The sequence below is a fragment of the Culex quinquefasciatus genome, chromosome 1 (assembly GCF_015732765.1).
Source record: "Culex quinquefasciatus strain JHB chromosome 1, VPISU_Cqui_1.0_pri_paternal, whole genome shotgun sequence".
Classification (NCBI taxonomy): domain Eukaryota; kingdom Metazoa; phylum Arthropoda; class Insecta; order Diptera; family Culicidae; genus Culex; species Culex quinquefasciatus.
In genome coordinates this window covers 55,749,221-55,776,021 of record NC_051861.1, presented here as the reverse complement: position 1 = coordinate 55,776,021, position 26,801 = coordinate 55,749,221, and the positions used below count along the sequence as shown (strand labels likewise).

The 26,801-nt window shown below is 43.4% G+C and overlaps 2 protein-coding genes across 3 annotated transcripts; both read right to left on the bottom strand.

Moving 5' to 3' along the window:
- Window positions 1-508: 508 nt before the first annotated feature.
- On the bottom strand, window positions 509-17,281 carry LOC119767042 (probable helicase with zinc finger domain). 2 transcript variants are annotated; one of them, XM_038254392.1, is made up of 5 exons: window positions 17,233-17,281; window positions 7,735-7,984; window positions 1,758-1,776; window positions 1,432-1,701; window positions 513-1,373 (listed from the first exon to the last, which is right to left on the bottom strand). In XM_038254392.1, the coding sequence occupies exons 2-4, from the start codon at window positions 7,947-7,949 to the stop codon at window positions 1,540-1,542; spliced, it is 396 nt and encodes a 131-aa protein (XP_038110320.1). In that variant the 5' UTR covers window positions 7,950-7,984; window positions 17,233-17,281; the 3' UTR covers window positions 513-1,373; window positions 1,432-1,539. The 2 variants fall into 2 exon arrangements, with proteins under 2 accessions (XP_038110260.1, XP_038110320.1); XM_038254332.1 differs by lacking the exons at window positions 1,758-1,776; window positions 7,735-7,984; window positions 17,233-17,281 and having other exon boundaries at window positions 509-1,373; window positions 1,432-1,697.
- A 753-nt stretch (window positions 17,282-18,034) lies between these two features.
- Window positions 18,035-19,684, bottom strand: LOC119766981. The gene is made up of 3 exons (XM_038253902.1): window positions 19,519-19,684; window positions 18,513-19,457; window positions 18,035-18,448 (listed from the first exon to the last, which is right to left on the bottom strand). Exons 1-3 carry the CDS (start codon window positions 19,568-19,570, stop codon window positions 18,246-18,248), a joined length of 1,200 nt encoding a protein of 399 aa, XP_038109830.1. The 5' UTR covers window positions 19,571-19,684; the 3' UTR covers window positions 18,035-18,245.
- Window positions 19,685-26,801: the final 7,117 nt, after the last annotated feature.

Below are 26,801 nucleotides of genomic sequence, written 5' to 3'. Positions count from 1 at the left end.
TGGCCCCGATCGCCACACTGCGGAAGGTCTGTTACGAGCCCGACTAGTTCTGCTCAGGGCGGGTTGTGGAACAATCGCAAATGTACAACGGCAAAGATACCCAAAATCTACAGCAAAATCGAAATTAAAAGTCAAAACCAAATTGCACTCAATAATGCAACGAATAAACAAACTGTACTTGGGGAATGAACATGATTTTTATTGCCCTGGCAAAATGCATCAGGGACGACTTGGGGAGCTTAATCTAGCTGATCTGACCTGATTTATGTCGCTTGTCGTTCTTCTCGCTGCCGCTCGTGCGGTTGATGTTCGCGTGCACGGAGGTTCGGCATTACACGAAATCGAGTTCGATTACACGAAATTCAGTTCAGGTACGATTACATACTTTCGTGTAACAGGGGTCGAACTGGATTTCGTGTAAAATCGAAATTGAAATGTTTCACCGGGTGAAAATTGCATATTGCCTACATTTGGGCGTTTTTGGATTTTCTTTGGGATTCTTATTAAGGGATATTAAAATTAAATTAAAGTATTAGATTGAACGTGTTTATTTATTGAAATTCTGTACAATATTAATGAAAAAGACTGCTTTCACAATATGATAATAAATACAATAAAGTGGAGTGCTTCGAGGCCATTGCTTCTATATCGTGTAGGCCATAATGTTCTCCCGGGTCCACTCGGGGTTCTGCTCGCCGCACAGCATGTTCCGGATCTCCTCCGGCGGAAACGCCGCCAGCTTGTTCAGCGGGAACATCTCGCACGACCTTCTTCTCCACTGCTAAAGTCCTCGCGGACACCGGTCAGGGCGACGCCTCTCGTTACACGATAGTTGCGGCTGCTGCCGTTGATGCGGGTGTGGCGCAAAATATCCGAGCTTGATGAACCACTGATACTGGAACTCGGCCGGGTTGGAATGGTGCACATGCTGCGGCCTGACCTGGCTTGTCGAAGAGCCCACCGTGCTGCTGCCGTCCGTCATCAACGCCGCTACAACTCTGCTGCTGCTGTTGCTGCTGAGGGGGCATTTGCATTTGCGAAGCGGCAAGGCCGTAATCGATGCCATCAAGTCGATAGACAGTCCGAACGATACGAACTTGGGCTGATGGGACCGCCTCCGCCACCGCCGCCGCCCATCACCGGGCGAATGTGGTTCTGGTGTTGCTGATGGCGTGGATATTGGGGCTGGGAATGGGTCGTAGTTCGGAAGGGGCTTCGGCTGCTGGAGACAAGGCATTTGCGGCGCAGACAGCTGCTGTTGTTGTCACTGTTGCTGCTGCTGCTGGACCGGACTCCTCATCGGCGGTGGAATCAACGGTCGGCCGCTGGCCGTCAGGTGCTGTGCTGTCTGGGGACGAATCTGCTGGCGGATTCTGGAAGAGGCAAGATTGAGTTTGGAAAAAAATACGAAAATAACCATTTCAAACCAACCTTTCGCCTCCGGGACATTTACATGTGGTCACTGGCCAGCACGATGCGTATCTTCTGCGTCGCCAGCACCAACGACATGATCGCCTCGCACTCCATGGCCTGGACCGCTTAGTCCAGGAAGATGTGTGTAAAGTGTCCCTTGGGCAGATCGAGCCAGGCCAGCTCCATCGAAATGTTCAGCGATACAACCACGATGCGATACTTGAGAATGTTTTCGACGGTTGGCCGCCAAAAGATGCGCACGTTCATGTTCAGGTCGATGGGACAGTACTAAGAGATAAAGTTCAGTTAATATCGTAACAAACAAACAACTCAAAACCCCCTACCTTCTGGACGATGCTGTTGACGGTGGCGACCCAGCGCTTGTAATAGTAAACGCGCAATGGTTTGGCCTCCTCCCCACCACCCTCCTCGACCCACGGGTGCAGGTAGTCCTTGATATACAAATCGGCGGCCGAATTCGACTCCGGCTGCAGCAGCAGCTTTTTGATGGCCTGCGCCAGCGTGTACGTCTTCCCGGTGCCAAAGGGCCCAACCAGCAGGATCGGAGACAGCGTGACCGAAATTGGCGTCGTGATGGCGACGACCGCCTCCTTTTGGGTTCGAGTTGAGCTTTGGATCGAGTGACCCGTCCCATCGGCGCTGCGGAGTCCACGGAATCCGGAAGTCGGCGATTTTCTCGATCGCGCAATATGAAAAAAGAAAGATAATTTAAGGTTAGTTGTAGGTCTGAAAATCCCGCAGGAAGGAGCAACTCCTGTTTTGGGGCGTATCCGGCAGATTTGAAAGTGTTCTCGCCGGACGGTAGAATTCTTTTTTCCCCCAGAACAATCAAGATTTCAAGATCCGGGTTGGGGGAAGCGGGTTCTTACCTATTCCGGTGACGCCCGGAAGATTTGCAAGGTTACAGGTCGGTCTGGCAGCACGTATCCAAGTCCAGAGGACGGAGAGAGATTGAAAAATAGCTGGAAGTAAACGCAAATACTAAAAAAATCTTTCAGCATCTTAACTCAGGTAATCTCACCTCCTTTTCGATTTGTACTCCACCCGAGGAGTGCCGATAATACCATGCTGACTTCGTAGAGCCACGTGTCTCTTGGGGGAATCTGATACCAGTGTGGCTTCTGCGAGCTGTCGCCTTGTCGTTGTTCGATTGCTGAGCTTGGGTTGGTCGCCCATGGGATGAGGATTGGCTCGCGACTGCTAATAAACTTTGAAGTCGCTCCGCCGGACGTGGGCGTACTGTAGCCGGACTTTCTTTTCCCCGGATCGGAAGCTGCCGGTTGTTCAAATTGATCGGATGAAAATGACGGGGACACAGAAACACTCGTGACGGAACGTGAGCGATTTCCGGAACTGCTGCGGCGCTATGAACAATTGAGAAATTAAAAAGAGATATGCGAGCCGGTAACATGGAGTGAAACTTTTCCAGCTGTCATGGAAAACTTCACAGAAGCTTGACAGAAAGTTTAACTCCATGCTGCACTTTTAATTTCCCGATATAAAGATGAGAGGTTGATTTCTAAACTTTTTGATGGGGCTTACTGAACTCACACGACTGTCCGATCGGATGCGGCTTCTAGAACACGACCAGTGACTTCCAGAACGATCCCGGCCATGTTCTTGACCATTGTCGTCGCTCACTTGTTTCTCTTCTCTTGCGGTGTTGTTCTTGCTTCTGCTGTTCCGGTTCCTTTTCTTCAATACGCCGTTCACGACACTCAGAGTGACGGCGCGCTGCCATACAATCGGTTCGCATGAAAAAATCTGCAATAAGCCCGATTCGGTGCTCCATCAGAATACTGGAAAAGAAACTGGTTAAAAATTGTCTATTCTTTCAACATCGCTTTCAACTCCACTTAAACTTACTTGTAACGATTGGGATGGCCCGGCGGAGTTAATTGGACCGCTTCTCTACCTGAACGACCCGAAGAGTCGTGTGGTGTTCGTCGGGGGGATCGGTGTATGACGTCGCGCGCGAGAATCCGCGAGAAAGTGGTGGAAGTTTCTGGAATCATTGAAAAGAAGTTCGCGTCAAGGCCTTGGAAGTTGGGCCATCAGTCGTGTGGTGTTCGTCGGGGGGATCGGTGTGTGACGTCGCGCGCGAGAATCCGCGAGAAAGTGGTGGAAGATTCTGGAACCATTGAAAAGAAGTTCGCGTCGAGGCCTTGGAAGTTGGGGCATCAGTCGTGTGGTGTTCGTCGGGGGGATCGGTGTGTGACGTCGCGCGCGAGAATCCGCGAGAAAGTGGTGGAAGTTTCTGGAATCATTGAAAAGAAGTTCGCGTCGAGGCCTTGGAAGTTGGGCCATCAGTCGTGTGGTGTTCGTCGGGGGGATCGGTGTATGACGTCGCGCGCGAGAATCCGCGAGAAAGTGGTGGAAGATTCTGGAACCATTGAAAAGAAGTTCGCGTCGAGGCCTTGGAAGTTGGGCCATCAGTCGTGTGGTGTTCGTCGGGGGGATCGGTGTATGACGTCGCGCGCGAGAATCCGCGAGAAAGTGGTGGAAGTTTCTGGAATCATTGAAAAGAAGTTCGCGTCAAGGCCTTGGAAGTTGGGCCATCAGTCGTGTGGTGTTCGTCGGGGGGATCGGTGTGTGACGTCGCGCGCGAGAATCCGCGAGAAAGTGGTGGAAGATTCTGGAACCATTGAAAAGAAGTTCGCGTCGAGGCCTTGGAAGTTGGGCCATCAGTCGTGTGGTGTTCGTCGGGGGGATCGGTGTATGACGTCGCGCGCGAGAATCCGCGAGAAAGTGGTGGAAGATTCTGGAACCATTGAAAAGAAGTTCGCGTCGAGGCCTTGGAAGTTGGGCCATCAGTCGTGTGGTGTTCGTCGGGGGGATCGGTGTATGACGTCGCGCGCGAGAATCCGCGAGAAAGTGGTGGAAGATTCTGGAACCATTGAAAAGAAGTTCGCGTCGAGGCCTTGGAAGTTGGGCCATCAGTCGTGTGGTGTTCGTCGGGGGGATCGGTGTATGACGTCGCGCGCGAGAATCCGCGAGAAAGTGGTGGAAGATTCTGGAACCATTGAAAAGAAGTTCGCGTCGAGGCCTTGGAAGTTGGGCCATCAGTCGTGTGGTGTTCGTCGGGGGGATCGGTGTATGACGTCGCGCGCGAGAATCCGCGAGAAAGTGGTGGAAGATTCTGGAACCATTGAAAAGAAGTTCGCGTCGAGGCCTTGGAAGTTGGGCCATCAGTCGTGTGGTGTTCGTCGGGGGGATCGGTGTATGACGTCGCGCGCGAGAATCCGCGAGAAAGTGGTGGAAGATTCTGGAATCATTGAAAAGAAGTTCGCGTCAAGGCCTTGGAAGTTGGGCCATCAGTCGTGTGGTGTTCGTCGGGGGGATCGGTGTGTGACGTCGCGCGCGAGAATCCGCGAGAAAGTGGTGGAAGATTCTGGAACCATTGAAAAGAAGTTCGCGTCGAGGCCTTGGAAGTTGGGCCATCAGTCGTGTGGTGTTCGTCGGGGGGATCGGTGTATGACGTCGCGCGCGAGAATCCGCGAGAAAGTGGTGGAAGATTCTGGAACCATTGAAAGAAGTTCGCGTCGAGGCCTTGGAAGTTGGGCCATCAGCCGTGTGGTGTTCGTCGGGGGGATCGGTGTATGACGTCGCGCGCGAGAATCCGCGAGAAAGTGGTGGAAGATTCTGGAACCATTGAAAAGAAGTTCGCGTCGAGGCCTTGGAAGTTGGGGCATCAGTCGTGTGGTGTTCGTCGGGGGGATCGGTGTATGACGTCGCGCGCGAGAATCCGCGAGAAAGTGGTGGAAGATTCTGGAACCATTGAAAAGAAGTTCGCGTCGAGGCCTTGGAAGTTGGGCCATCAGTCGTGTGGTGTTCGTCGGGGGGATCGGTGTATGACGTCGCGCGCGAGAATCCGCGAGAAAGTGGTGGAAGATTCTGGAACCATTGAAAAGAAGTTCGCGTCGAGGCCTTGGAAGTTGGGCCATCAGTCGTGTGGTGTTCGTCGGGGGGATCGGTGTATGACGTCGCGCGCGAGAATCCGCGAGAAAGTGGTGGAAGATTCTGGAACCATTGAAAAGAAGTTCGCGTCGAGGCCTTGGAAGTTGGGCCATCAGTCGTGTGGTGTTCGTCGAAGGGATCGGTGTATGACGTCGCGCGCGAGAATCCGCGAGAAAGTGGTGGAAGATTCTGGAATCATTGAAAAGAAGTTCGCGTCAAGGCCTTGGAAGTTGGGCCATCAGTCGTGTGGTGTTCGTCGGGGGGATCGGTGTATGACGTCGCGCGCGAGAATCCGCGAGAAAGTGGTGGAAGATTCTGGAACCATTGAAAAGAAGTTCGCGTCGAGGCCTTGGAAGTTGGGCCATCAGTCGTGTGGTGTTCGTCGGGGGGATCGGTGTATGACGTCGCGCGCGAGAATCCGCGAGAAAGTGGTGGAAGATTCTGGAACCATTGAAAAGAAGTTCGCGTCGAGGCCTTGGAAGTTGGGCCATCAGTCGTGTGGTGTTCGTCGGGGGGATCGGTGTATGACGTCGCGCGCGAGAATCCGCGAGAAAGTGGTGGAAGTTTCTGGAATCATTGAAAAGAAGTTCGCGTCAAGGCCTTGGAAGTTGGGCCATCAGTCGTGTGGTGTTCGTCGGGGGGATCGGTGTGTGACGTCGCGCGCGAGAATCCGCGAGAAAGTGGTGGAAGATTCTGGAACCATTGAAAAGAAGTTCGCGTCGAGGCCTTGGAAGTTGGGCCATCAGTCGTGTGGTGTTCGTCGGGGGGATCGGTGTATGACGTCGCGCGCGAGAATCCGCGAGAAAGTGGTGGAAGATTCTGGAACCATTGAAAAGAAGTTCGCGTCGAGGCCTTGGAAGTTGGGCCATCAGTCGTGTGGTGTTCGTCGGGGGGATCGGTGTATGACGTCGCGCGCGAGAATCCGCGAGAAAGTGGTGGAAGATTCTGGAACCATTGAAAAGAAGTTCGCGTCGAGGCCTTGGAAGTTGGGCCATCAGTCGTGTGGTGTTCGTCGGGGGGATCGGTGTATGACGTCGCGCGCGAGAATCCGCGAGAAAGTGGTGGAAGATTCTGGAATCATTGAAAAGAAGTTCGCGTCAAGGCCTTGGAAGTTGGGCCATCAGTCGTGTGGTGTTCGTCGGGGGGATCGGTGTATGACGTCGCGCGCGAGAATCCGCGAGAAAGTGGTGGAAGATTCTGGAACCATTGAAAAGAAGTTCGCGTCGAGGCCTTGGAAGTTGGGCCATCAGTCGTGTGGTGTTCGTCGGGGGGATCAGTGTGTGACCAGACGCGCGAGAATCCGCGAGAAAGTTGTAAAGATTTCTGGAATTCATTGAAAAGAAGTTCGCGTCGAGGCCTTAGAAGTTGGGCCATCAGTCGTGTGGTGTTCGTCGGGGGGATCGGTGTGTGACGTCGCGCGCGAGAATCCGCGAGAAAGTGGTGGAGATTTCTGGATTTCATTGAAAAGGGATTCACGTCGTCGTGTATATTCACTTTCATTTAGTTTTGAAGCCCTTCCCATAGCATCGTTGCTCGGATGGCACGACGGCGGTAGAAGTGAAAAATCGCGATTGAGGAATTGATAAGTCCTTCTCATAGCGTCGTAGCTCGGAAGGCAACGATTATGTTTCCTGATCTATTTAAAATTGCACGTCGCCGAATAAATCGATAAATACAATAACATTTAATTTTGAAAGTCCTTCCCATAGCATCGTTGCTCGGATGGCACGCCGGCGGTAAGATGTGAAAAGTCCTTCTTATAGCGTCGTAGCTCGGAAGGCAACGATTATGTTTCACTTTCTGGTCATATCATCTACCAAGATGAATCCTGACCTTCCCTTTCCTTCCCTACTAACACAATTCCCCCACTTCCCGTGATGCTTGAAGGAGATGCTGTGGATTCAACGGTCTCATGCGGTGTCAACAGGTATAGAGCGACAAACTCTGTGTCTGATGAGTCTGCAACTTCAACTATCGGACTAACATTCCTACCTTTGTTGAACTGCATCTCCTTGGGGGGGCGCCGGTATTGACTTGAAGCAGAGATCTTCAAGGGTTATACAGTGAGGATGATTAGCTCCCACTAATCATCTGTTGGTTCATTGTGTAACTTCAGCTGATCCGTCAATAACGGAGTAGCAGCTCATTGGCAGTCAACCATGCTCATGCTCATGCTCATGCTCTCTACCTGAACGACCCGAACCACTGTGGCTTCCGTTCTTGCTTCTTTGCCCGGTTTGCTTGCAGGTACGGAAATGTGACCGAGACCCATGACCTTCTCTAACACTTCCAGAACGTTTTTGGCGTTGATATCTGCAAGCAGGAAAGGGTTAGAACAGTTTGCTAAAAAAAAAAAATTGTAGAGATCTTACTGGGCGTACTTGGTGCCGGGTGCCCTTTTCCCTATCTTCGCTGGTGGCGGTATTCGCGACCTTAGGGGCTGTCGTTCCGGACGCAAAGTGGGCTGCCGGATGCTTTAGCGTGACAGGACCGGAATCGGCGAAATAGATCGCCGCACAGCATGTTCCATGCAGCATGTCCGTTGGAGTAGGGCTCATCGGATTCAGCAACGAAGCCGCGGTCAAGCCGGAACCTTTGGAAGGGAAAAAAAGCATTAGAATTTGTTTTCTCGATAAACTGCATGGACTGCAGATAGAAAGCTAGTGCTAACTTCCCCTAAAACAAAGCACCAAAAAAATTACCCCAATTCGGCCACAAATGTATTTGTTGGCTTACAATTCAGGGTTGTTACGAGAAAGTCGAAAAAAATCCGCGCCAAATCCGCGCCGACCGAAACCTCAATACGCGCCATATAAAAAAATCGCGACCAACATTTAAGAAATGTTATTTAAAAAAAAACTAATACCGAAGTATTTTATAAAAAAAAAAATGAAACTCGTTTTAAGTTTAAAGGAATGAAAGCAAAAAATCCATATAAAAATACCTCAAGGGACACTACAATAATTTTGACCAATGTAAACAGAATAGAAAATTTTAAAACAATATAAACAAATTTTAAATATCTAATCAATTAAATTTAACTTCGAAAATATTAGCTCAAAAAAATGTAAAATTTTAATAAAACTACATTTTAGATTTCCAAATTCTAAAAATTCAAAATCTATGAATTTTAATACCGATTGTATTCCAAATTCCTCACTAGAATTTCATTCCGAAACAAATTGCATTTCCAAAATTTGAAATATTTTCTTCTGAAAAACTAAGAATTCAAGACATTAAGGATTTAAGAATTTAAGAATTTAAGAATTTAAGAATTTAAGAATTTAAGAATTTAAGAATTTAAGAATTTAAGAATTTAAGAATTTAAGAATTTAAGAATTTAAGAATTTAAGAATTTAAGAATTTAAGAATTTAAGAATTTAAGAATTTAAGAATTTAAGAATTTAAGAATTTAAGAATTTAAGAATTTAAGAATTTAAGAATTTAAGAATTTAAGAATTTAAGAATTTAAGAATTTAAGAATTTAAGAATTTAAGAATTTAAGAATTTAAGAATTTAAGAATTTAAGAATTTAAGAATTTAAGAATTTAAGAATTTAAGAATTTAAGAATTTAAGAATCATAGTCGGTATCTGATCGAGGTACAAGCAAGACGTGTTTGTTTTCGCTAGAGCACCGAAGCTTCTAATCGTTCAACGGATCAAGGGATCCACCGCCGACTTCTCGAAGGTTGACCTTACGAGTGCGTACGTGACACGCGTGACAGTTCGTGAACGTGAATAGTGCGTGTAAGCCAATTATCGCCGGTCAAGTTCACCATCAGCAGCCGAACCACAAAGGCAACCCTCCAAACCGCGAAGCGTGTTTGGAGTTTTCGAAAACGTTTACACAAGGCATTGTCTAACCGCGAGAGCTAGACAAAGGAGCACCACCGAATACAATAGCAAACGGACGGTTTGTTTCATCCTCATCAACTCGGCGTGGCAAAATCTAGAGTTAAGTAGAAAATCATCTCCCCTCCCCCATGTCTGGGGGCGAAGGCGGCATGGAAAGCGATGGCGAAGATGACGAGGCTTCCAATGTGCGCACAAAGATCTACCCTAATGGCTCAACAGGGCCGTTTATTGTCTTCTTTCGGCCCAAATTGAAACCCTAAACCTGATCAGCATCACCCGAGATCTAACGAGAAAGTTTTCTGGCGTATCCGAAATAAAACGTGTCCATGCTAACAAGATCCGCGTAGTTGTGAATAACATCTCTCACGCCAATGAAATTGTCACCTGCGAGCTTTTCACGCTCGAATATCGAGTTTACATCCCTTCACGCATCGTTGAGTGTGATGGTGTTGTCACAGAAGAGGGCTTAACCCTAGATGAGCTGTATGAGTGCCGTGGTTACTTCAGAAACCCTGCCGTGAACCCCGTGAAGATCATTGAGGTTAAACAACTGTTCTCCTCCTCCACACAGGATGGCAAAACGGTTTACTCCCTTCGAACTCTTTCCGAGTGACCTTTGAAGGATCCGCTCTGCCAAAATACATTGAGATAGACAAGGCTCGTCTACCTGTTCGACTTTTTGTCCCCAAGGTAATGAACTGCCAAAAATGCAAACAACTCGGCCATACCACAGCTTACTGTTGCAACAAGGCTAGATGCATCAAATGCGGTGAAGAGCACGATGATAGTAGCTGTACGCAAGCTGCTACCAAGTGCCTCTACTGCGACGAGGACGCCCTTCACAAACTCTCGGATTGTCCGACGTATAAGCAGCGTCAGGAGAAACTTAAGCTTTCTCTGAAGCAACGATCGAATCGTACTTTGCGGAAATGCTCAAACAAGCCACCGAACCACTCAATTCTGGAAACATCTACAATATACTGCCTTCCGACGAGACGGTCGCCGACTCGATCAATGCGGGCGCGTCAACGTCCGGGACGGGTAACTCGAGGAAAAGGAACAATGGATCACCAAGCATCCGCCGAAAAGAAATAAAGCTATCCCCACAACAAGACAGGATCCCTAATTTTCAGCCAACTCCCCCTGGAATCAACCCCCCCGGTTTCCCCCCATTGCCAAGGCCCCCACCTCTGACCCCCAAACCAAATCCTAACAAACCTAAGCAGGGATTAATCGGTTTCACAGTGTTGATTAACCAAATTCTCGATGCGCTCCAGATTTCCACCGGTGTTCGAACCGTGGTAATCACTCTGATCCCTTTCGTTCGGACATTTTTGATCAAATTATCTGAACAATGGCCCCTTATTTCAACAATCATATCCTTCGATGGATAATTCAACGTCGAAGATGAATGAAGAAATTTCTGTTCTCCAGTGGAACTGCAGGAGCATTGTTCCAAAATTAGATTCTCTTAAAATATTAGCTCACGAAACTAAATGTGAAGTATTTGCTCTCTGTGAGACATGGCTTCCACCCAACGATGATGGTCTGAATTTTCCCAATTTTAATATCATTACCAAAAATAGAGACGACTCCTACGGAGGGGTTTTGTTAGGCATAAGACACGGTTTAACATTCCAAAGATTGAATCTTCCTTCTCAGCCTGGAATTGAAGTAGTTGCGATTCAGGTTCAAATTAAGAATAAATGTTTTTCAATAGCTTCTGTATATATCCCGCCCAAAACAAGTGTTAATCGTCAACAGTTAAAAAACATCGTTGAAATGATGCCTGAGCCAAGACTTATTCTCGGCGACTTCAATTCTCATGGGACAGGATGGGGTGAATTGTACGACGACAATCGAGCAAATCTTATATATGACTTATGCGATGAATTTAATCTAACTATTAAGAACAGTGGTGAAATAACTCGAATTGCTAGACCTCCTGCAAGGGAAAGTAGATTGGATTTGTCAATTTGCTCAAGAACACTCTCAATAGATTGCACCTGGAACGTAATTCAAGATCCCCATGGTAGCGATCACCTTCCTATTTTGATTTCAATTGCGACAGGAAATCAACCTGTAGAACCAGTCAGCTATACATACGATCTTACGAAAATATAGATTGGAAAAGATATGCTCTCATTATCACCGAGGCGATTGAATCAATAGATCCTCTTACCCCCAAGAAGAATACACCTTCCTTGCAAATCTCATCCACAGTAGCGCGATCCAAGCTCAAACAAAACCAATACCATCAGCTTCTTCCCGAATGCGACCTCCATCTTTATGGTGGGACAAGGAGTGCTCGGAAGTGTACTCTGAGAAATCAAATTCTTTCAAAATTTACAGACGAACGGGTCAAATTGAGTCTTACGAACAGTACCTCCTTTTGGAGATTAAGTTCCAAAATTTAGTAAAATGTAAAAAACGAAACTATTGGCGAACGTTTGTTGATGGGCTTTCACGCGAAACCTCCATGCGTACTCTTTGGACTACAGCAAGAAGAATGAGAAACCGAGCTCCCAAAAACGCTAGTGAAGAGTATTCTGATCGGTGGTTGCATAATTTTGCCAGAAAAGTGTGCCCTGACTCCACGATTCCCAAACAGAAAAGGTATTCGAATGATCTTGTATTCCCGGAACTATCATCCGCGTTCTCGATGATAGAATTCTCGGTCGCTCTCCTTTCATGCAATAACACTGCCTCTGGAATGGATGGAATTAAATTTAATCTCCTGAAAAATTTGCCTTCCGTTGCAAAATGTCGACTATTAAACTTATTCAATATTTTCCTTGAACAAAACATCGTCCCAGAAGTCTGGAGACAAGTCAGAGTTATAGCTATTCAAAAACCGGGTAAGCCGGCCACCGATCACCATTCATATAGGCCCATTTGTATGCTATCGTGCGTGCGAAAGTTATTGGAAAAAATGATACTTTTCAGATTGGATAAATGGATGGAATCAAACGGATTATTATCAGATACTCAGTTTGGATTTCGTAGGGGCAAGGGAACGCAGGATTGTTTAGCGCTGCTTTCAACCGAAATTCAACTAGCTTTCGCTAAAAAGAACAAATGGCTTCAATTTTCTTAGATGTAAAGGGAGCATTTGATTCAGTGTGCATCGAGGTGCTAGCAGATAAACTCCACAAAAGTGGACTCCCACCTTTATTGAACAATTTTTGTATAACTTACTCTCGAAAAACACATGAATTTCATTCATGGTAACGTGACAATCACAAGATCTAGCTTTATGGGCCTTCCTCAAGGATCATGTTTAAGCCCTCTCTTGTACAATTTCTATGTAAATGCAATTGACTCTTGCCTCGATAACGGGTGCACAATAAGACAATTGGCAGATGATTGCGTTGTATCAGTTACTGGTCAGTCGGCCAACCATCTTTCTGAACCTCTGCAGAACACTTTAAACAATTTATCTCGCTGGGCTATGGAATTAGGAATCGAGTTCTCAACTGAGAAAACGGAAATGGTCGTCTTCTCCAGAAAGCACAACCCCCCCTCACTGAAGCTGTACCTACTGGGAAAACTTATAATACAGTCCCTGGTTTTCAAATATCTCGGTGTTTGGTTTGACTCGAAAGGTACTTGGGCTTGTCAAATAAGATACCTGAAACAGAAATGCCAACAGAGAATAAACTTCCTCCGAACAATCACGGGTACGTGGTGGGGCGCACATCCCACGGACCTCATTAGGCTATACCAAACGACGATACGTTCAGTATTGGAATATGGATGTTTTTGCTTTCAATCCGCCGCGAAAATCCACATGATCAAACTTGAAAGAATACAGTATCGTTGTCTGCGCATTGCCTTAGGATGCATGCACTCAACTCATACGCTGAGCCTAGAGGTACTTGCAGGCGTTCTTCCGCTGAAAACCAGATTGTATCAGCTCGCTCACAGAACGTTGATTCGTTGTGAGATTAGGAATCCATTAGTGATCCAGAACTTCGATCTTCTTCTCGACAAAAATCCTCAGACTAGGTTTATGACTATCTATCACAACCACATAACCAAGGAAATCTCACCTTCAAACTTTACTCCCAACCGCAGCACAATAAGCAGCACGCATAACCCATCAGTTTTATTTGATTTATCTATGCAACAAGAAATCAAGATGATACCAGCAAGTCAACTTTCGCAATTAGTACCGCATATTTTTTTGTCTAAATATAACCATATTAAGGCGGAAAACATGTTCTACACAGACGGATCGCTAATCGAAGGGTCCACAGGCTTCGGGGTATTTAATACGAAAGTAAGTGCCTTCCACAAACTTCAAAATCCTGCTACAGTATACGTAGCAGAACAAGCTGCAATTCATTATGCACTAGGGATCATTAACCTGCAGCCACAAGATCACTACTACATATTTTCTGACAGCCTTAGTACAATTGAGGCTCTCCGGTCGTTGAAATCACCCAATTCATCGTCGTTCTTTTTTTCATAAAATTAAAGAAATCATGAGTTTACTGGTAGAGAAAAAAATACAAAATTACTCTTGTTTGGATCCCTTCTCATTGTTCTGTATTAGGAAATGAGAAAGCGGACTCGTTGGCAAAGCAAGGTGCCTTGGAAGGATCCACTTACGATCGTATTATCACTTATGACGAATATTTTACAATCCCTCGTCAAGAATCTCTTGTAAGCTGGCAAACCAAATGGGACAAAAGCGAAATGGGTCGATGGCTTTACTCTATCAGGCCAAAAGTTTCTACAACTTCGTGGTTCAAACACATGAATGTTGAAAGGGATTTCATACGCGTAATATCAAGATTAATGTCAAACCACTACCTACTCAACGCTCACTTATATCGGATTAACTTAAAAGATGACAATCTCTGCGGTTGTGGAGAGGGTTATCACGATATCGAACATATTGTTTGGAACTGTCCAGAGAACCTTCACGCTAGATCTCAACTCTTAGACTCCTTAGGGCCCAAGGAAGACAATCAGACTTCCCTGTTCGTGACATTTTGGCAAGTCAAGATGTGCCATATCTTCTCTGCTTGTACCGCTTTCTAAAGTCAATTAAAGTGCACCTGTAACAGCATCAATCTCGCAAGCATCGCCACCCTGCAACCTAGCAATAGTAACATCTGATAAAAACTAGAACCTTAGCCCGCACAGAAGCAAAAGTCCGTCCTTAAACATAATGTATTATTAACCTCGAAACAGCCGCGAGTATTCGGCTTTCCCCCTTTACTAACCCTAGCTTTAAGTAATTATGTAAAAATGATATCCGGCTCCGTAAAACTTTGGTAGATGAGCCTAAATAAATAAAGACAGTTATAAAAAAAAAAAAAAAAAAAAGAATTTAAGAATTTAAGAATGTAAGAATTTAAGAATTTAAGAATTTAAGAATTTAAGAATTTAAGAATTTAAGAATTTAAGAATTTAAGAATTTAAGAATTTAAGAATTTAAGAATTTAAGAATTTAAGAATTTAAGAATTTAAGAATTTAAGAATTTAAGAATTTAAGAATTTAAGAATTTAAGAATTTAAGAATTTAAGAATTTAAGAATTTAAGAATTTAAGAATTTAAGAATTTAAGAATTTAAGAATTTAAGAATTTAAGAATTTAAGAATTTAAGAATTTAAGAATTTAAGAATTTAAGAATTTAAGAATTTAAGAATTTAAGAATTTAAGAATTTAAGAATTTAAGAATTTAAGAATTTAAGAATTTAAGAATTTAAGAATTTAAGAATTTAAGAATTTAAGAATTTAAGAATTTAAGAATTTAAGAATTTAAGAATTTAAGAATTTAAGAATTTAAGAATTTAAGAATTTAAGAATTTAAGAATTTAAGAATTTAAGAATTTAAGAATTTAAGAATTTAAGAATTTAAGAATTTAAGAATTTAAGAATTTAAGAATTTAAGAATTTAAGAATTTAAGAATTTAAGAATTTAAGAATTTAAGAATTTAAGAATTTAAGAATTTAAGAATTTAAGAATTTAAGAATTTAAGAATTTAAGGATTTAAGAATTTAAGAATTTAAGAATTTAAGAATTTAAGAATTTAAGAATTTAAGAATTTAAGAATTTAAGAATTTAAGAATTTAAGAATTTAAGAATTTAAGAATCTAAGAATTTAAGAATTTAAGAATTTAAGAATTTAAGAATTTAAGAATTTAAGAATTTAAGAATTTAAGAATTTAAGAATTTAAGAATGTAAGAATTGAAGAATTTAAGAATATAAGAATTTAAGAATTTAAGAATTTAAGAATTTAAATATTCAAGAATTTAAGAATTTAAGAATTTTAAAATTTAAGAATTTAAGAATTTTGAAATTTAAGAATTTAAGAATTTAAGGATCTGAGAATTTAAGAATCTAAGAATTTAAATTTTATTTGAGATTGTTTAGATTTCCGTTTTTTGTATTCAAAATTGTTTTAAATTTAATATTTTTTTAGTTTTTATATTTTGATAATTTAAAATTTTTAATTTTTGATTTTTTAGTTTTTTGGAGTTTTGAATTTCACATTTTTAAAATTCTGAATTTAGAAATTTAGTTTTCTTTAAATTACAATTTTAGAAATTCGAAAAAAAATTATCTGAATATTTAAAATTTTGATTAAAAAAACTTTTAAAATATAAAAAAAGTTTTGAATTTTTGAAATTTTAATTTTGAATGATGGAGCATAAATTTTTAAATGTTCAGGTCTTTTTTATTTTTCGCCAAGAATGTATAAATTTAGAAAAAAATCTACGGGTTAATCCCATCTGAAATTCAAAGGCAAATTGAATATATCCACTATAAAATTAAAAATAAATAAGGTTAAAAAAACATTACTCTAAACTGAAAAGAAATTACATATTCAAAGCCGGATATATTAAGAAGTGAGTTAAGTGTAGTAATAATTTTATTTAAGAAATTCTCAACCATACATTTAAAAAAATATTTTTACATAATCTTCATCTTAATTTTTCGACGGTTCGTATTAAGAAAATGCAAACAAACATTTTCAGAAAAAATCTATTAATAAGAAATTGAAATTGCACTCAATGAAAAAAAAAAACAAATTCTCGTAATTCTTGATAATATTTTTCTTAATAACTTGAAAGTAATTCTATCTATTTATCTATTTATTTATCAAAATTGCCATCCGCGCGAAATCCGCGCCTGAGCAAAATTAGTCAGCAAATCCGCGCCAAATCCGCGCTATCCGCGCGAAACGCGCCATCCGCGCGATCCGCGCCGTCCGTAACAACCCTGCAATTCTCCGATATTCGGATTGTGGGAAAGGGAATCTGGCGTTTTCCTATCATGACCGACAGATTTCTAAGAATGCTTGCCGGAAGGTACAATTCCGTTTCCTCCTAACTGGATATTGAAGAATTCCAGACCTGTGGACACCTTTGTGGCCAGATTCGGTTAAATTCTTGGGTCTCTGGTTCGGGCGAAGCGGAATTGCACCTTCCGGCAAGGATTCTTAGAAGATCGGGAAACGCAAGATTCCCTTTCCTCCAATCCGGATTACAAAGAATTCGTGGCCGGTGGCCACTTTTGTAACCGGTTCCGGTTAAATGATTGGTTCCCCGGTTTGGGGGAAGCGGAATTGTACCTTCCGGCAACGATACTTAGAAATCTGCCGGCCAAGATCGGGAAACGCAAAATTTCGCTTCACCCTAACTGGATAACGAAGAATTCCGGCCGGTGGGCACTTTTGTGGCTGGATTCGGGTAATTTATTGGTTCTCCGGTTTGGTGGAAGCGGAATTGTACCTTACGGCAAGAATTCAGAGAAATTTGTCCGCCAAGATCGAGGAACGCAAGATTCCATTTCCCCCAAACCGGATAACGAAATATTGCGGGCCGGTGGGCACTTTTCCGGTCTGGGGGAAGCGGAACTTTATCTTCCAGAAATGATACCTCACAATCTGTCGGCCAAAAACGCGAAACGAAGAATTATTCCGCTTTTTCCAAACCGGATAACGAAGAATTTTTCGAAGAACTTACCTCAGAACCCACTCTAGCCACCAGCTCCAAATTTGCACTAAGTCCCGATTTGACAGCGGCAAAAATATCGAAATTTTTCTAAGTCCAAAAGTTACACCTTTTTCAGTTCGGGCCCCTGAACTGGTAAAGGTGTAACTTTTACACTTTTTGCAGTTCGCCTTTTACACTATTTCCAGTTCGAGGGTTGAAACTAGTCGGTGGTGTAAAATCGAACTGCAAAAAGTGTAATGCTGATTCTCCGTGATAGTACTTCTAGTGAAATGCAACTCATCCTGCACACGCTCCTGAACCTATGCTGAGTTTCTCCCGTCGAAAAAAGGTGAAACATTTCAAGGCAAACCTGGGCGACCCCGGGCCGGGTCGCTGGCGGACCAACGTCACGATAAAAACTGATCATGCGCCAAATTGTTGCAAATTTTATCCGCCAGCGGGTCGCCCGTGGTCCGCCAAATCAAACGCCGGCGGGCTGCCCAGTCAATGTGAATGGTCTAAGCTTGCTAAATCGATCTGGCAACGTATGTTTTGAGGTTGGCAACACTGATAGGTTTGCTGGGCGTAAAGGCAAATGCTCGTTTAGATACGTCAAACTCGCGTCTGTTTGGGTACGTCAAATTCACTTCGTCCAGTCTCCCTATTTAGGATCTCTAGTCGCCCGTGGTCCGCCTAATCAAACGCTGGCGGATCGCCAGAGCGGTTTGGCGGTCCGCCAGCGAACCGCCGGCGGGCTGCCCAGTCAATGTGGGTCCCGAGGCCGCTCCACCTTTTACAGACATCAACAAAAAGCAAACAAACCGGAAACGGATTTTCTCTCAGAACATATATTTCGAATCAACTTCACGTTCTTTTTCACGGAATCAGTATCTAACAAGTGTGATCAAATCAGACGTATACAGACGTTTTACATTTTTTTATGCGGTTTCTTATGTGATGAAATACGCTGTCGGTTTCACTCGAGCAGTGATAAAAGTTTAACAATCAACAAAACGATAAAGTGGAATCTCAGCAGCAGCATATCACGGTTTGCGAGCAGCAGCATTCGCGTTGAACACGGGTTTACCGAGTCCGAGCCGTCGCTCCCGAAACCGCTTCAGCGCTTCCTGCCGTTTCTGCTCAATCTCTTCCTTAGTGCACTGCACCGGTACCCCTTCCACGGCTCGGGTCTGTTCTCGCGTTTCCAAGCGCACCGGCTTTGGCGGGGCCGCAGCGTGTGCAGATGCTGAAAGTAAAATTAAATCAGACGGGTTAGGTTGGCGTAATTTGATTCAAGCACCAACTCTTACCAGAACCGGAAGACGAGCCGCTTTTGTGTGGATTTGCGTCATAATTTGAACGCAATGCACTGTCCGGTTTGCGTGTGATGGGATTGTTCTGGCTTGGCGAAGCGGGCAGAGACTTATGCCGGGTTAATGTGCTGATTTTCTTCGAGCTGCCGGGCTCGGTTGTCTTTTGGTCGGGATCATTCAACTTTCCCTCGACCAGTTGAGAAGCTTCGATCAGACAAAAGTCAACTGAATCGTTTAACAAATCATTTACCGCAAGAGAATCGAGATCGTTGATGGTGCGGCTTTTAAAGAAACTCTTCCTCTTCACAGGTGTTGGGCCTTCATTGCCAGCTGCTGCGTCTGGTACGATTAGAGATTTCCTCTCTGCTACTTGGCTAGCTTGCAACAAGAGGCTGTCGAATGCCGAATCGTTGAACGAATCAATCGCAGCCAGGCACGGAGAATCCGGTTGAACTTCTGCGGCAATAACTGTCGGGGCTACGACGCTATCAGCTTCCATGTCTCCAAACGAATCAAACAGATCCGTTCCGTTTGGAGATTCCGGAGGAGGTTTAACTTCGGCTTTTTTGCTCTGACTTTCCTTAGAAGCTTCCAGCTGAATCTTTTTCAATTCCTCCTGAAACTTGTAGAAACCCACAAGCCGACCGGTAGTTTTTTTGCGTAGATCCGGTTCCTTGGGTGGAAATATATTGTTGCTGGCCAAAAGTGGTCTCGGTTTTGGCCGACACTCTTCCGGAATCGTGCGCTTCGGACTGTTCCATGCCCACGAAACTCCCGTAACAATATTACTGGTGTCCTGGGACATGGGGATCGGCGAATCATAATCGTTCATCACGGGAGAGCCATCGCTAAAGGTGCTGCTCCGCTTCCTTGAGTTAAATGGAGTTATGCATTCGGGAGTGGCATCTGCGGAATTATCTCGGACCGGGGACTTTGGCGATTCTGGAATAAAATTAAGGTTCATTCAATCTCACAAACAGTTTCACAACACCTTTATTCCTACCGGACTTTTTTACCAGAGACAAATTCAGACGATTTTTGCGGTTCCTGTTCATTTTGTAACAATTTTTATCTGTCCACTTGCTTAAAAATTCTGAGCTCAACTGTCAAATTTCGAGCGCGATTGGTATTTTTCAACACTCGCCCAACACTGGTAAACAGCATTACACTTTTTCAGTTCACTTTTACACTTGTATGGATTTTGCAGTTCAAGTATGATTACACACTTTCGTGTAATCATACTTGAACTGAAAAATCCCATACAAGTGTGTAAAAGTGAACTGAACAGTGCACGCTTACTGGGGGAACTCAAATTTTAAGTTCGTTCAAGCAAAATGAAGTTCGTTTCAGCGATCTCAAATTTGAGATGGGTTTGTTTTGATTTTCAATCGCAAATTTGAGATCACTGAACTGAACTTGATTTTGCTCAGATACTTATAATTTTGTTTTCTTTGAATGTGCCACTTTAGGGACTTAGACACGCACGGAGTTCCGGATTGTGCAGGTAAGTTATCGATTTCCCGCAGAGATTGCCATACCGTTGGTACTTTTCAGGAGGAACTGGTCCACCGGTGGACGGAATACTTTGCAGTTTATGCAGGAGGAATCGGTCCACCGGTGGACAGTTTCCTCAGGAAAGTTTCGCAGGAGGAACTGGTCCACCGGTGAACGGAATCCTTTGCAGTTTGTGCAGAAGGAATCGGTCCACCGGTGGACAGATTCCTCAGGAATGTTTCGCAGGTGGAACTGGTCCACCGGTGGACGGAATCCTTTGCAGTTTATGCAGGAGGAATCGGTACACCGGTGGACAGATTCCTCAGGAAAGTTTCGCAGGAGGAACTGGTCCACCGGTGGACGGAATCCTTTGCAGTTTGTGCAGGAGGAATCGGTCCACCGGTGGACAGTTTCCTTAGGAATGTTTCGCAGGAGGAACTGGTTCACCGGTGGACGGAATTCTTTGAAGTTTGTGCAGGAGGAATTGATTCACCGGTGGACAGTTTCCTCAAGAATGTTTTGCAGGAGGAACTGGCTCACCGGTGGACGGAATTCTTTGAAGTTTGTGCAGGAGGAATTGATTCACCGGTGGACAGTTTCCTCAAGAATGTTTTGCAGGAGGAACTGGTTCACAGGTGGACAGTTTTCTCAGAAAAGTTTCGCAGGAGGAATCGGTCCACCGGTGGACAGTTTCCTCAAGAATGTTTAGCAGGAGGAACTGGCTCACCGGTGGACGGAATTCTTTGAAGTTTGTGCAGGAGGAATTGATTCACCGGTGGACAGTTTCCTCAAGAATGTTTTGCAGGAGGAACTGGTTCACAGGTGGACAGTTTTCTCAGAAAAGTTTCGCAGGAGGAATCGGTCCACCGGTGGACAGTTTCCTCAAGAATGTTTAGCAAGAGGAACTGGCTCACCGGTGGACGGAATTCTTTGAAGTTTGTGCAGGAGGAATTGATTCACCGGTGGACAGTTTCCTCAAGAATGTTTTGCAGGAGGAACTGGTTCACAGGTGGACAGTTTTCTCAGAAAAGTTTCGCAGGAGGAACTGGTCCACCGGTGGACGGAATACTTTGCAGTTTATGCAGGAGGAATCGGTCCACCGGTGGACAGTTTCACAGGAAAGTTTCGCAGGAGGAACTGGTCCACCGGTGAACGGAATCCTTTGCAGTTTGTGCAGAAGGAATCGGTCCACCGGTGGACAGATTCCTCAGGAATGTTTCGCAGGTGGAACTGGTCCACCGGTGGACGGAATCCTTTGCAGTTTGTGCAGGAGGAATCGGTACACCGGTGGACAGATTCCTCAGGAAAGTTTCGCAGGAGGAACTGGTCCACCGGTGAACGGAATCCTTTGCAGTTTGTGCAGGAGGAATCGGTCCACCGGTGGACATTTCATTTCATTTATTTATTATTCATGTAGAGTAAGGAAATATCCTTTTAAATTACTACACTTTGTTGAGAACCGGAAAAGCATTTTCTCTAAAATATTAATTAAATTCTAAACTCCTGATCAGTGTAAACTAATGTCATTTTAATTAATTTATCCTCTAAACCAAGTGATGCATTCTTTGCGGAAACCTGCAATAGTTTGAATGTTTTTAATCGCGTTAGGAAGTTGGTTCCAGATAGTAGCACCCCTTACTATGAAACTATTTCCGTAATGTGTTGTGCTGTGTCTTGGAATTATTAAATTTCTAGTTCTAGTACTGCGGGCAATTTGTATTTTATCTGCTAAATAGGGTGGAATGGAAAAGTTTACTATTTTAAACATGGTTAAACAAGTTCTGAATTTAATAAACTCTTTGAAAGGACAGCCTAACAATTCTTGCTGAAGGTGAGTCACTCTCGAATATCTATTTAAATTGTATACAAATCGTACACACGCGTTTAAAGCTACCCTTAACCTGTTCAAAGAAGCAGATGAAGCATTTAATAGCAAAACATCACCATACATGAAATGTGGCAACAATAGGGATTTAAAGAGTTTGAGTTTTACATTAACCGGTAACATACTTGCTGAGAGCTTTAAAGTTCTAAGTCCGATATAGATTTTTCTACATTGCGCATTCACATGACCATCCCATTCTAAATCATTTTTAGAATGAAGCCAAGACTTGATATTTAAGCACATACTCAAGAACGTTTTGACCGAGCATTATTAAAGGCTGCTGATGTTCTGAGCTGTTTCTGGAAAAGAGCATAACTTTAGTTTTGGATGAGTTAATTGGTAGAAGATTAGAACATGACCAGTCATAAATGTTAGCTAAATCTTCATTTAATAATTGCGCCATTTGTGGAATAGACAGCCTATTAGAAGCTATGTAAATCTGGACGTCATCAGCAAACATGTGAATTCTACAATGATTTAGAACGGAGCACAGGTCATTAATGAATAAGGAGAATAAAAGCGGCCCTAAAATAGAACCTTGAGGAACGCCTGAAATAATACTGGCTGAATCAGAAAAAAGGCCATTTGCGAAAACAACTTGTTTTCTGTTACATAAGTAATTTTGTAACAATTCTGTGGCACCAGATGAAAATCCGAATTGCAGTGATAACTTTTGAATTAATTTAACATGTGACACGCGATCAAATGCTTTTGCAAAATCGATAAAGACCGAAAAAGCTTTTCCCTTTTTGTCAATTACACTAAGAATGTCGTCTAGTACCTTAACTGTAGCCGAAGTCGTATTATGATTTTTTCGAAATCCTGATTGATTACTGTTAAGAATATTAAAATTGTCCAAATAGGTTTGGATTTGGATTTTCAATACTTTCTCAAAGACTTTTGAAAGTGCAGAAAGAATACTTATCGGGCGTAAATTGTTCAAATCAAGACTTCTAGACTTTTTTCTGATTGGTATTACTTTAGTCATTTTCCAAGCTCGAGGAAATTTTGATGATAATATGATCATATTGAAAATGAAAGTTATTTTATGAATGATTTCAGGCAAAATAAGTTTAATAAAACGGATAGGAATATCATCCATACCTACTGCATTTGACTTCACTGAATTAATTGCATTAATTATATTATTAACATTTACCTCTGAAAACGAAAGCCTTCATTGTTCCTTGGTAATATTGGAGGTGTGACAAATCTTGAGTAAAATTTGAGGTAAAATAGTTGTTGATTTCTGCGTTAGAGTTGGGGAATTTCACATCAGGTTTTGATTTATTAGAAATATTTAGTTGTTTTAACTTGTTGCAAAGGTCTTTACTAGACACTGAAGAATCAACTCGAGATGTAACATAATTAGATTTAGCCTCATTGATGAGATGTGTGACTTTATTTCTCAATCTCTTAAACTGACTGTAATTAGTAAAATTCTTATCAGTTTTCCATATATTATATGCGAGATCTCTTTCGATCATTGCTTTCATAATATTGTTGTTAAACCAGGAATTCTTTCTAGGTACATATTTGCGAAGGTGAATAAAACGGTTAAATAAGTTACGAATATGTTGATTGAAATAGTCAAGTGCAATGTCCGGATCATTCATAGAAAATAGTTGTGACCAGTTAATGGAATTAACTGCTTCAATTAAGGCAGGTAAATTGACATTATTGTAATCCCTGAAGTAATATATTTCATCTTCAAAAGAACTTAGATTTAACGATGCAAAAATCATATCATGTTTTGAAAATCCACCAGCTGAGACTTGATTAAAATTGTGAACAAAATTTGTATTATTTGTTAAAAAAGATCTAAAGAGAACAACCTCCACTGTGAAAGTGTGTCGGGAAAATTAACGCAACAAATTCCAAGATGATCTATGGCATTCAAGAAATTATCTGAAAGTGTTCCTGATTTGCTAATATCGGTGTTAAAATCGCCTACAATAACGACATTTTCATAACTAGTTGAAAATTCTGAAAATAAAGAGGACACAATTTCAGAACAGTTAACACGAGGTGGATTGTAAAAAACACCCAGCAAAAACTTTTCTCTATTGCAATGAATTTCAATCAGTAAAAATTCAGTTGTGTTCAATGTATCATTTTTAGAAAAAGTCAATGTTTTACAGGTTAAGTTGGATTTATAGTACACAAGAATTCCTCCACCACGAGCGCATTTTCGATCATTTCTTATTAGATTATAACCTTCAAGAGAAATTAGTTCATCGGGTATGTTGTCGGTTAGCCACGACTCAGTTACGCATATTATGCTTACTTTACTGTTGCTAAAGCAAATTTTAAATTCATTGAACTTGCTCAACTGTCGAGCACAAATACTTTGAGCATTGAGATGACAAATATTCAATTTACTGGAGTCGAGAGCACAATTCATCACGACACGTGGAATAAAACAGTTTAATTGTGAAGGGGTGGCACTACTATTATCCAGCATTAGTTAAAAGATAAAAAGTCGGAATTGAAAAATGCATCACCATGGTTAATGAGGATAAACTAAAAATAACTAAGACTAAGAAAAACAAGTTTGAGTTCATGATAAAAAAAATCCAAATAAAGTGAACCTTAGATCCCTACACATGCTCTTTGTGATTCGAATGGAAATATTCAAAAAGGTTTCAACAAAGTGTGATATAAGTGTTTAATCACCAACGACACGGCGCAGCAGCATGATCCAACAAATTCGGTCCATCCAGCAGATCCAACGACCCAGCGACAGCAACGGACTCCACTCGGTCCAGCCGAGGAGTGATCCCAACGATTCTAACGGGCAGCAACAGCAACGAATCATCAACAGCAACGAGCTCAACTCGATCAAATCGAGGAGCTGGAAGTTGATTTACGAACCGGAACAAGACTTTCAGGAAGGATGGAGTCAAGGATAACGAGGGATCGGAAACAAGGACTAGCTTGGAAGGAAAAAAAAAGCAAATCTGGATAGGTTTAACGTTGGTGCTATATTCATAGCCGAACTTTCAGGAGGGAAGATAACACGGGAAAGAAGGAAAGGAGTCAAGGAAGTTGTCGTGGTAGGAACGGGTGTTTACTAGGAAAGGTTACTCTGCCAACTGCTCCAACGAATTCACAAGCTTCGCTTCGCCCCCCTCCGCCGGTTTCACGAAGATGAATCCATCCTTGGTGTAGACGCTGTGAAGCTTTCCTGACTTCTTGAGTTTGAGTGCCGCACCCTTGATCGACCGAGCTTGATCCGTCAGGTTCTCGTTCAGATAAACCCTCTTGTTCACATTGAAGCCAAGATGCGTCAAGGAGAGATTGTGCGATGATAAATAGCGGAAGTAGAAGTCATCTCTAGCAGCACGGAAGGCGAATTGCAGCAGAATCGGTGGAGTTGAGCCAGGTGCAATCGGGGGCCGAGCCAATCGCTTCGTGTAGATAAGTGGAAGTTCACGTTCGCCATAGCCAAGTGCCGCCGACGCACTCTTCACAAAACCAAGTAGGTCTTCGGGTTGATGATACGGAACGCCAGAGAGCAGCAGATCATTCGATTTGGAATTTTTGAGGTGGCGTTCATGATTGAGATTAACGTTGTTTTGAGTAAGTGCGAGGGCATCAGACAAATTGTTGATCTCCACAGAGCACCGGTCCTTGAATGATTGCACATCCTCACGAAGTGTAGTGAACTCGGCCTGCAGGTCACTTTTGCAGGTGTCGATTCTCGTGTTGGTGTCCTCAAACATCTGTTTCATCCTGGTCAAAGTTCGTCGAAGGACTGGATTCGGTCATCGGTCTCGTCCAAATCGTCTCTCGAGCGTTTAAAGTTGATACCATCCTTGCTGGAAACAGATGACTTTTTTGTCTTCTGTTTTCTTCGTTCCACTCATGATCGCTGTCAAATGCTGAGTGGTTCCAGTGAGTGACTTGGGAGAAGGAGAGTAATCCGGCAATATGGCGAAGGTTTGAGGAAACACTCGTGTCCAGCTGCAAAACTTCGTCGTCGTATTTGGCTTCTGGCAGCAGGAACTAAAAATGTACTCCAGCAACTACGGGAACCGCACTACTCGCGCAATCAATTAGCAAAACGATAGTCGTTGTAGAGTTTCAAAAACGGGGTTAAAACTTCCCACGAATCACGAGCAAAAGTTTCACTCACTATTCCAAGTCATTGTTTTGACAGTTTTCTCAGGAATGTTTCGCAGGAGGAACTGGTCCACCGGTGGACGGAATTCTTTGCAGTTTATGCAGGAGGAACTGGTTCACCGGTGGACAGTTTCCTCAAGAATGTTTTGCAGGAGGAACTGGTCCACAGGTGGACAGTTTCCTCAGAAAAGTTTCGCAGGAGGAACTGGTCCACCGGTGGACGGAATCCTTTGCAGTTTGTGCAGGAGGAATCGGTCCACCGGTGGACAGTTTCCTTAGGAATGTTTCGCAGGAGGAACTGGTTCACCGGTGGACGGAATCCTTTGCAGTTTATGCAGGAGGAATCGGTACACCGGTGGACAGATTCCTCAGGAAAGTTTCGCATGAGGAACTGGTCCACCGGTGAACGGAATCCTTTGCAGTTTGTGCAGGAGGAATCGGTCCACCGGTGGACAGTTTCCTTAGGAATGTTTCGCAGGAGGAACTGGTCCACCGGTGGACGGAATTCTTTGCAGTTTATGCAGGAGGAACTGGTTCACCGGTGGACAGTTTCCTCAAGAATGTTTTGCAGGAGGAACTGGTCCACAGGTGGACAGTTTCCTCAGAAAAGTTTCGCAGGAGGAACTGGTCCACCGGTGGACGGAATCCTTTGCAGTTTGTGCAGGAGGAATCGGTCCACCGGTGGACAGTTTCCTTAGGAATGTTTCGCAGGAGGAACTGGTTCACCGGTGGACGGAATTCTTTGAAGTTTGTGCAGGAGGAATTGATTCACCGGTGGACAG

Excerpts from the sequence above, each read along its gene's own strand:
- LOC119767042 (XM_038254332.1), bottom strand. The coding sequence starts at position 1,237 with ATGCCTTGTCTCCAGCAGCCGAAGCCCCTTCCGAACTACGACCCATTC.
- LOC119766981 (XM_038253902.1), bottom strand. The coding sequence starts at position 19,570 with ATGAACAGGAACCGCAAAAATCGTCTGAATTTGTCTCTGGTAAAAAAG. Across the intron at positions 19,458-19,518 it reads GTCTCTGGTAAAAAAGTCCG|AATCGCCAAAGTCCCCGGTC; the intron begins GTAGGAATAAAG and ends ATTTTATTCCAG. Across the intron at positions 18,449-18,512 it reads CGGCTCGTCTTCCGGTTCTG|CATCTGCACACGCTGCGGCC; the intron begins GTAAGAGTTGGT and ends TTTTACTTTCAG.